Genomic DNA, 11018 nt, shown 5'->3' with positions numbered 1-11018 from the left:
AAAGCGTTGTCTTTAACTAGGAATCAGCTTTACTGTCCTCCACCCTATGCTACGGATGAGTGTTGATGTGAAGAGATTGAGTTCTAAATCTGAAATGTGCCACCCTCTTTCCAGACATGACCTCTGTGATGAGGAGAAGAGCTACATTCAGAAGAAGCTTCAAATAGGTAAAATAGCTTTTACTAAGTCATTTGCTTCCCATAAATGGAACACTGTTCAAGTGGATTTGAAACTAACCAAGTATTTGTCTGTCAACCAATTTAAGAGCCTTTTAGATGCTAAGGATGTGCCTCAATGCTGTTGTTTTAAATGATTCTCTGATTTTTTCTTTTTTTACTTTATGCTATTTTTAGTTTAATGTGTTTTGTTTATTTATTTTGTCTGTTTTGTTTTGTTATGGTTTTAATATTTATTGTTCATCTGTATTATGTACCCTCAATCAGGGCATTGCTGCAAAAGAGCCCTGTGCTCAGTCAATTCTCCCTGAATAAATAATGATGATAATGATGATGATGATGAAATAGTAGCCAACTGTCTGTGCAGTCATGACATAGTCTACAAGCATGTGAGTAGCCCATATTCATCCATCGATCCTTTCTTCATTCTTTACATTCATTCATTCATTCATTCATTTATTTATTGGAGAGGTGCGTCATTGGTGACAGCAGGTCAAACAGAAGCCTTTGAAAAGAATTGATGTAAAACTGTTAAGATCCCATAAAGTCACTGGTTCACAAGCGTTCAAGAAAGTTCATGAAAAACAAACAAACACAAATGTGTTGCTGTGTGTGTGTTAAAGCATATTTGTGATGTCTGCTAAAACATCGTGATACTGGCTTAACCTTTGTACAAATAACTTGTTTGACTGACTAAGTGAATGAATGAATCAATGAATGAATGGATGAATAGACACATCTGTGGATGAAACCAAATGACATTTCTGTCTGACTGTTGGCCTCTGGTGGAGGGCAGAGGGCGCACACCGCCATTCTGGGCGTCCTACGGCAGCTGGGGCAGGACAATCTTCTGGACTGCTTTCTCTACATGGCTGGGGTATCTGGATCCATATGGTCAGTAGCGCTTGGTCACTAAGTAACCATGCGTTTCATAAAGTGATATGTTTAGTTGTAGTTTAATTACATTTTATTTATGTATTTCTTTATTTTTATTAAGCGCTTTCATTTCCTTCATTCTGCCCTTGATCAAAATGGTTCCTCAAAAGGCAGAAACTGAAAGAGTATTGAATGTATGATTTGTTGATTTGGTAGCTGAGAAATAGGAAATGATAACATGGTCTGTTCAACTGAAAAACTCACTATCTGAAAGCCATTCATTGTGACCAACCCTGCCCATTAAGATTCAGGAAATTAAATGAGTGATGGTTAAGACAGCACTCATGGAAAAAAATATTCCTGGGGCTCTGAAAGTACTAAAAGGAATTCTTTCCTCTGAAGGTGCAACATGCTCTACTTTTTAGCTGCAGTATATTAATGTGCATTGCGAGTCTGTTTCTTTTGTGAAATTTAGATGAAATGTCTTAATAAAACACATGATTTCAGCCATAATAGATATTCTTACAGTTATTTTAATCTGTATGCTGGTGTGAACATAGTATGTGAGGGACTTATAGTCTACTCTGCTGCCACCTAGAGGACTATAGGATGTACAGCCCCATACTCCTTGGGTCGGCTGATGACATCTGGACCGATCTTAGGACCAGTGATTCATTGTGAGTTACTTAAGAATGAAATGAAAATAAAATGTTTTGAGTGAACCCATATGGAAAAGGTCTGTAAATAGCATATAGGAATCACACTTACAATACTAGCATGATACATCTATGGTAAAGAGCTTGCAAACACATTTCATAATGCCCTACTGTATATGAAAGGGGCCATAATTATATACTGTTTGTTTACACACTGTTATCGTATGTATTATATAAAACTTTACATATATGAATTTTACAGACTTTTTCCATATGGGTGATGTCAGTATTTCTCCTGAATTGCAACCAGCTGAATGCCCTTTCCTTTCCAAGCATATCCGAGTACCTACAATGGCCGTCAAATGCCATAACAACCTGATAAGCCCTATCTCAAGCCAGTCTGTGTGTTTGTCCCTTCTGGGCTACTGTAGAAACATAGCGGTGCAACATGGCGGATTCCGTGGACAACAAGAGGACCTGCTCCCTATGTAGTTATAAAGGGCTCATTCTAAGCAAACAAAAGCACAATGAGTCATAGTTACAGGTAATTTATACACTAATGGAAAACATAATTATCAATACTATAATGCATTTCTGCTAATAGATGCCACTTAAAAACCACACACTGTGCATTTAAGACCAGAGACACGGGGACAAATGATTTTTCACTGAAAGGCTGCCACAAGGGGGCATGTTGTACATGCAAATTGAGTATTTCTCTTTCGCTCATTGTTCATGTGTGTATTTGTGTGTGTGTGTGTGTGTGTGTGTGTGTGTGTGTGTGTGTGTGTGTAGGTGTGGGTGTGTAGTTGATGCAGCATCAAGTCTTTGTTCCAGTAAATGAACAGTAATTAAACATGTGGAACATACTCCAGAAATAAAACATGTGGAACACGTAATAAAACATGTGGAACATACTCCAGTCATAAAACATGTGGAACATACTCCAGTAATAAAACATGTGGAACATACTCCAGTAATAAAACATGTGGAACATACTCCAGTAATAAAACATGTGGAACATACTCCAGTAATGAAACATGTGGAACATACTCCAGTAATAAAACATGTGGAACATACTCCGGATTCAGCGATGTAGGTCAGAACCACAAACCTCCAAAATTCTAGCCATATATACTATTTTAGGATACCTCCTGGGCTCTTAGAGTAAATTAATTAGGCTTCTAATGTAAAGTTTCTCTGACCCTTTGCCTGAGCTGGTTCTCAATGCCCTACCCCCAATCCCACACTAGAAATGGTGGCTGTTGCTTCCACCTCAGTTGATTTGCTGACCCCAGGCGTCAGAGCAGTGCCAGGGTGTGGACTTTTGCTTTATCACCATGATAAGATTACCATTTGGGATTTTGGTGACCACACTTGGTGGTCACAGTGGCTGCTTTGTCATATTCCTAATATTCTCGTGCAGGATATACTGTAATTCCTTCGTGTGTGTGTGTGTGTGACAGAAGTCAAAATGTTTAAAACATCTTGAGCTTCTTTCATACAGTACAAAATTATTAAAATACAAAGTGGATGACACCAAACAAAGGCCAAATAGCTGGTAAAGTTCGTGTCCCATCTCAGCAGTCACTGGGAGCATATTTATACGGAAAAGACGCTGCTTTCTCTGAAAACTATACAGCCATGATGAAATGTTAAACGACTTAAATATACTGGTCTGTTCAGAAAATGTTATTCCTGATGAAACTTGACTCGTAATGTGGAATCAAATAAAGTATACAGTATGTCTGTGTGTTAACACAGCTGAGACATTCTTCAGTGTATCCAGTAGCCATTTCATTGAAAGAGGAAGTCTTGCTCACTAATTAAACCCTGTTGCAACATACACCCCATGCAAATGTGAAGTAAACAATGGTTTAATCAGCTTGGCAGCTGCGGCATGTGACCAAGGGTGTTGCAGGTGTGTAAAAAAGTACATCTTATTTCATATTACAATACGCACTGTGTGTTAACTGTGTGAATGGTAAATAACAAATGAAATGTTGAAACAAGTGGCCAAGATAACCGCTTACTTACTGTTGTGTGCAGACAGAGAAACCTAATGAACCAAAAACCCAAATCTCTGATATCAGTAGACCAAGGCCACAATTTATTCATCAAAATTGTATTTACAGAAGATACATTTGTATAGAAGTGGATAAGGCCAAAACACCTCAGCTCTATCCTTGATTTTGCGCCAGGCGGGTTTAGCTAAGAAGTCTACTCTGATTCTGAGGCATTTAGATGATATTGATATTGAGTTGATATCAGAGTACTACACAATGCAAGTTGTTTGTCTTTCAGCGATATAGTTGATGCTGTGCTGTGAAGTGTTCCAACCCAGACCACAGAACTACACAATGGTGACCAATCGAGGGGTTAGTGGGGCAACAGGCCAGGGTGTTTGTCTTATGAGTACCGCTGGGTGAGGTTGTAGCAAATGTATATATAGGAATGGATATACCAGCTATTTTAACACATTACATCCACACTTCCAACAATAACTACAACGAGGCAGACGAGGAAGACGAGGACAGTCCTCAGCTGGGTCTGTGTGTGTGTGTGTGTGTGTGTGTATCATTCACCTTGAGAGTGTCTCCTTTTCTAAGCTCAGCTCGTTCATGGCGGAGGGGGCTCAAAAGCACCGTTCCCTTTATGCTGAGGAGTGATTAAAGAAGGAGGGAAACAGAGAAGCAGAGAGAGCGAGAGAGAGAGAGAGAGAGAGAGAGAGAGAGAGAGAGCAAGAGCAAGAGAGAGAGAGTGGGGAAATGACACATTGAGATCAGTGCGATAACGAGCACTTCTCTGAAGCAGCAGGCATTCTGCTGTTGCTCCGTGTGAGAGCTCACTTTCTTACACTCCTGTAAAGCGTTAATCAATTAACAGTTTCGCACGGTATTATACACATACTGGCATAACACACTACACTTATACACATACTGGCATAACACACTACATACATACATACATGCATGCTATATTATTAACAATGCCCTTAAACACTTTATTAAATAATTATTTAAAAACAATATGGACACCCCTTCTCCAATGAGCGCTCCCCTCGCGGAGCGCGAAATGAACGAAGAAAATCGTTCCCAGTCCTGCATCCCAGTTTGCTCCCACGTTCCCGGAAGACACAGGCAACAGGTAAGTACAACGCTAAACATTTTGGCCAAACCGATCAGTGCACACAGAAACCCCCATCCCGTGTTAATCACCCATAATATCACATCTAAGCAAACCCAACATCATAATCACATAATCCATCGTTCATTATATCTGTCCATAAGAACGTATTTTATAATCAGTGACCATGTTCAGGCGGGAAACCACTGCTTTACGTGACAGACGCAATGTGCTCTGTCACAACTCCATACAAGATCAGACAGCTCTCTGCCATCTCTCACGTGTGCGTGTGCGTGTCTGTCTGTCTGTCTGTCTGTCTGTGTGCGTGTACGTGTGCGCGTGCGCGTGTCTGTTTGTGTGTGTGTGTGTGTGTGTGTGTGTGTACGTACGTATGTGTTTATGGTATATACCTAGCAAGTTGTTGTTCCTGGTTATGTTATGAATTTTACTACATTCATAAATAAATTAAAAATGTTAAATATTTTTGCATTTCTGGTCTGGATATTGCCCTTGTTATGAGCTGGAGTGATATTTAAAACTACAGTATTTACAGTTTATCTCATAGTGATCCTTGGCAGTGTGAACAGGCCTCAAGAGCTCCTTCTGCTCTCTGCTGGCTCCTTGATCTCTCTCTCTCCTCTCTTCTCATCTATCTCTCGCCTACTCATCCCTTTATTCATTCACTCATTCAATTTGGGTTTGTTTACAGGTTCTTTGCATACAATGTGTTTAAGTTAATGTGATTTAATTGGCTTTTATATTTAACAATGGGTAACCATTTCTTTCAATACTATTATCTTTGCTTATGGTGGTTAACATCAATTTGGCTGTCTTTCTTTTTCTAAAATTAATTTGGTCTATACTTGTGATGAACAAATCATTGTAACTACATATGGACCAGCAGTTTGTCTTGAACAAGAACAACAACGAAACTGGACGAAGCTCGTACCTTGATCAAACACATAGAACCAACCAGCTTGCTTCAGACATGGTGGGAGGGAATGTCTCCCACATTTAGACTATAAATCGCCCGTCGTTTTGCATCCTGCACAACTTTGGTTATCAGTTTAACATCATAAAGCTTTCATCTCTCCTCTACTGGTGCCAGCACCATCAAGCGGCTGTGATATGTAAGTGCCAGATCTCTAATCTCTTGGGGTATGCTCTGAACCGCACTTTCATCTACAAATAATAATAATAGTAATAGTTATAGTAGAGGTAGTGGTGGTAGTAGTATTAGTAATAGTAGTAGTAGCAGTAGCAGTACTAGTAGTGGTAGTAGTAGTAGTAGCAGTGGTAGCTAGTATTGACTTTTAGTTAATTTTAAACTGATTGATGATGAACTGATTATCTCTTGATATGGGGAGAAAGGTCAAAGAGCATAAAACAAAGAAGGGGTAATCAGGGCAAAGTGCATTATGGGAATTTCCCCAACAACTAAACTAAGAAGTGAGTACCTCTACATTCTGGTCTAGCTTTCAGATCCTCTCGTTCTGCTTGCATTGGGAAATGCCAGTATTAAACTGAATGTGTTTTCACTTCCAGGTTCAAATACTCTATTCAGGCTTTCAGCTACTCTGGTGGAACAAAGTTCCTTCTTTACCTTTTATTTTCCTGTTTGACATATTATTCTCCCTCTGGCTGTTCTTCTGACATGGACGTGGTGGTCAGGTGAGATTTCCGGATTTGCCTTATCTGTGTTACGGTGGGGGATTGTATGCTTTTAAGTTCTTAGATAGTGTGTGATATATATATACACACACACACATATACACGCACACACATACTTCTCTTAATTTTAAGATACTCTTATATAACATTTCATGTCGCTTCCTATGATTGTTAGAAAATCATTTTGTTGACATTTTCAAAGAGTATCTTTAACTAGGAATCAGCTTTACTGTCCTCCATCCTATGCTACGGATGAGTGTTGATGTGAAGAGATTGAGTTCTAAATCTGAAATGTGCCACCCTCTTTCCAGACATGACCTCTGTGATGAGGAGAAGAGCTACATTCAGAAGAGGCTTCAAATAGTAGGCAACTGTCTGTGCAGTCATGACATAGTCTACAAGCATGTGAGTGGCACTAATTCGTCCATCCAGCCTTTCTTCATTCTTTACATTCATTCATTTATTTATTGGAGAGGTGACAGCAGGTCAAACAGAAGCCTTTGAAAAGAAGGGATGTAAGTTTTAAGTGTTCAAGAAAGTTCATGAAAAACAAACAAACACAAATGCGTTGCTGTGTGTGTGTTAAAGCATATTTGTGATGTCTGCTAAAACATCGTGATACTGGCTTTACCTTTGTACAAATAACTTGTTTGACTGACTAAGTGAATGAATGAATCAATGAATGAATAGATGAATAGACACATCTGTGGATGACACCAAATGACATTTCTGCTCAGGATGAACTTCCACGTGTGGCACTGTTGGCCTCTGGTGGAGGGCAGAGGGCGCACACCGCCATTCTGGGCGTCCTACGGCAGCTGGGGCAGGACAATCTTCTGGACTGCTTTCTCTACATGGCTGGGGTGTCTGGATCCATATGGTCAGTAGCGCTTGGTTACTAAGTAACCAGTAGTATGTAGTGTAGTAGCACTTACTGCACTCTTTCACTCTTCTTGTCTTTCATTTGGCACATTTTGCCCCCAACTGTCGTTCGATCTTCATATCTGCTGATTCTGGTTCCGCATCTGTTTGATGCCACACAGGGCCATGTCCTCGCTGTACGCGGACGCCCATTGGTCAAAAAACGTGACGAACGCAACCAGCGGGCTTCTACTGAGCATGTCCGAGGGGAAGGGCGTGACGTTTTCGGAAGGCGTGCAGTGGCTCAGGAAGAGACACGCAGAAGGGGACCTGTCCCTCTCGGACCCCTGGGGCGTGCTGATTTGCGCCTTGAAAGGAGTGCCAGTGAGTATCCAGCCACGTTTCATTTTTGGTTTCTCAAAAAATAGCGGACAAGAAGGTGGATAGGACACACTTGTGGGCTGTACTTCAAATGGTAAACAGGACAGGCAATTCTTTGGCAACACAGGGGTCAGTAGAGTGACGTCAGAGTCATGGATCCATTCCTGTGCAAGTTCACCCTTACCCATGAATTGCTTCTGACAGAGCAGTCAGAGAAATGACTGGAGTGGTTAGAGGCTCAAACAAATATAATGAATTATGCACTGTTCTTCATTATATAGATACAATATGTCTCATACATAGATGTGTTAAAAAGGACAACATTTAGCCCGGAGTCAGCCAATCACACTGTGTGACCAGCAAACAAATGACAGACTGATAGACTGACTGACTGAATTGATGGATGGAGGAATGAATGAATGAGTGAATGAGTGAGTGAATGAGAGAATGAATGACTTAATGAGTAGATGCGTGAATGAATGAGTGCATTTGCAATCCAGCTGTGTTTGTTTATGATTCATCAGCTGGAGACTAGGACCCTGTCAGATGAGGGCAAAAGACAAAAAGATGGTGCCAATCCATACCCACTCTACAGTGCTATAGAGAGAACACTGTTTCACAAGAAGGAAGCAAAAGGTGAAAAAAGATTTGTTTTGTGTGAATTGTCCAAGGCATAAGCCCTTTGAGGAGTGGTTATTTCCCCCAGAGTTGTAATTTTCAGATCTGCAATTTATACTTACGGGGCGACAGTGGTACAGAGGTAGAGAAGTCGTTTAGTAATCAGAAGGTTGCTGGTTTGATTCCCTGTCGAAGCGTCCTTGAGCAAGACACTGAACCCCTAATTGCTCCTGATGTGCAGTGTGCCATCAGTGTAAATGTAAAATGTAAAATGTGTATACATTGTAAGTCGCACATATGTAAGTCGCTTTGGATAAAAGCGTCTGCTAAATGACTAAATGTAAATGTAAATTTAAAACAGTAACTTGAGTTCCTCAATAAATGGAACCTTCAGTGAGTAACATTCAAATCACATGTTTGAGATCAGAGGGTCTCCTCAAGCATTTTCTGGAGCTGTTACCCCCATGGACAGAACTGCATTATGTTATAGCAACAGAAACAAAGGCTAACATTAAAAGTATGAACACCCTTTGATGTAGCTTGATTGTTCTCTCCTTTGTACGTCGCTTTGGATAAAAGCGTCTGCTAAATGACCAAATGTAAATGTAAAAGTAAATGATGATTATGGTTATCAAATTTCATATCAGTGTTTAAAAAAAAAGAGGAAACTATAAAACAGCTTTTGAAAGGGAAACTAGACTGTTTGTGGACACAGTAATTTCAACAATGTTTCCTCTGCAGAGATGTGGTTTGAGATGAGCCCCCACGAGGTTGGATTCACAGGACCTGGGGCTTTTGTCAAAACTTCCCTGCTGAATAGGCATTTTGAGGGAGGGCATGTGAAAAATTGCCCAGAGATGAAGCCAATGGACATGGTTCAATTGCAAGGTTTTTGTTTTTGCACATACTTAATTCACTTATTTTACACACACACACACATGCGAACACACACACACACACACACACACACACACACACACACACACACACACACACACACACACACACACACACACACACACAGCTTTGTGTTGTCTTATGGTGCAGTGGTGTGTTTTTGCAGGGATTTGTGGAGGTGTTGTTGGAGACGAGAACCAAACCAAGCACTATATCAAGACATACATCTTGGGCTGGATCCGGTCACTCTGGGCTGGTGCGTATGATTCTCTCCACTGTGCTACTCAGCTTGCTGTCTGTCCACTGTCTCAGTCTCTCACTGTCTCAGTCTCTCAGTCTCTCAGTCTCTCACTCTCAGTCTCTCACTGCCTCAGTCTCTCACTGCCTCAGTCTCTCACTGCCTCAGTATCTCACTGCTCAGTCTCTCACTGCCTCAGTCTCTCACTGTCTCAGTCTCTCACTGCTCAGTCTCTCACTGCCTCAGTCTCTCAGTCTCTCAGTCTCTCACTGCCTCAGTCTCTCAGTCTCTCAGTCTCTCACTGTCTCAGTCTCTCACTGTCTCAGTATCTCACTGCCTCAGTCTCTCACTGCCTCAGTATCTCACTGTCTCAGTCTCTCACTGTCTCACTGTCTCAGTCTCTCACTGTCTCAGTCTCTCACTGCCTCAGTCTCTTACTGTCTCACTCTCTCACTGTCTCAGTCTCTCACTGCCTCAGTCTCTCACTGTCTCACTGTCTCAGTCTCTCACTGTCTCAGTCTCTCACTGTCTCAGTCTCTCACTGCCTCAGTCTCTCTGTCTCAGTCTCTCACTGTCTCAGTCTCTCACTGTCTCACTCTCTCACTGTCTCAGTCTCTCACTGTCTCAGTCTCTCACTGCCTCAGTCTCTCACTCTCTCACTGTCTCACTCTCTCACTGCCTCAGTCTCTCAGTCTCTCACTGTCTCACTCTCTCACTGTCTCAGTCTCTCACTGTCTCACTGTCTCACTCTCTCACTGTCTCAGTCTCTCACTGTCTCAGTCTCTCACTGCCTCAGTCTCTCACTCTCTCACTGTCTCACTCTCTCACTGTCTCAGTCTCTCAGTCTCTCACTGTCTCACTCTCTCACTGTCTCAGTCTCTCACTGTCTCACTGTCTCAGTCTCTCACTGCCTCAGTCTCTCACTGTCTCAGTCTCTCACTCTCACTGTCTCAGTCTCTCACTGTCTCACTGTCTCAGTCTCTCACTGCCTCAGTCTCTCACTCTCTCACTGTCTCACTCTCTCACTGTCTCAGTCTCTCAGTCTCTCACTGTCTCACTCTCTCACTGTCTCAGTCTCTCACTGTCTCACTGTCTCAGTCTCTCACTGCCTCAGTCTCTCACTGTCTCAGTCTCTCACTCCTCACTGTCTCAGTCTCTCACTGTCTCACTGTCTCAGTCTCTCACTGTCTCAGTCTCTCACTGCCTCAGTCTCTCACTGCCTCAGTCTCTCTGTCTCAGTCTCTCACCTCCACTGTGCTACTCGGCTTGTCTTGCCCCCCCCCCCCCCCCCCGCCAGCTTGCCATCTTACTATTTTCATTTGTCTGACAGGGATGCAAGATAACTCAACGCCAACGCCAACATCAGGTAAAGAGCTTTGAGAATGACATATATGTGAACATGGCATTAGAACAACAATATATAGATCATCAGTATAGAGATCATCAGATCATCAGATCATCAGTATAATCATCAGTATAGAGATTCTAACAATAATCCATTCTGCTGGCCTCAAAACA

The 11018-nt window shown here is 41.7% G+C and overlaps 1 protein-coding gene across 1 annotated transcript; it reads left to right on the top strand.

Annotated features, from left to right (window-relative positions):
• The first annotated feature begins 6409 nt into the window (after positions 1-6409).
• LOC116218984 (cytosolic phospholipase A2 gamma-like) lies at positions 6410-10880 on the top strand. The gene is made up of 8 exons (XM_031561757.1): positions 6410-6505; positions 6817-6910; positions 7243-7385; positions 7549-7750; positions 8272-8383; positions 9107-9253; positions 9429-9518; positions 10831-10880. The coding sequence occupies exons 1-8, from the start codon at positions 6489-6491 to the stop codon at positions 10878-10880; spliced, it is 855 nt and encodes a 284-aa protein (XP_031417617.1). The 5' UTR covers positions 6410-6488.
• The last annotated feature ends 138 nt before the right edge of the window (positions 10881-11018 follow it).

The sequence above is a fragment of the Clupea harengus genome, chromosome 24 (assembly GCF_900700415.2).
Source record: "Clupea harengus chromosome 24, Ch_v2.0.2, whole genome shotgun sequence".
In the NCBI taxonomy this organism is placed as follows: Eukaryota; Metazoa; Chordata; class Actinopteri; order Clupeiformes; family Clupeidae; genus Clupea; species Clupea harengus.
This window is presented reverse-complemented; position numbering and strand designations above follow the sequence as displayed.

Bases quoted from the DNA above. Each gene is read 5' to 3' on its own strand.
- LOC116218984 (XM_031561757.1), top strand. The intron at 7,751-8,271 runs GTGAGTATCCAG...ATGATTCATCAG, and splicing joins GCGCCTTGAAAGGAGTGCCA to CTGGAGACTAGGACCCTGTC. The intron at 9,519-10,830 runs GTGCGTATGATT...TTTGTCTGACAG, and splicing joins GATCCGGTCACTCTGGGCTG to GGATGCAAGATAACTCAACG.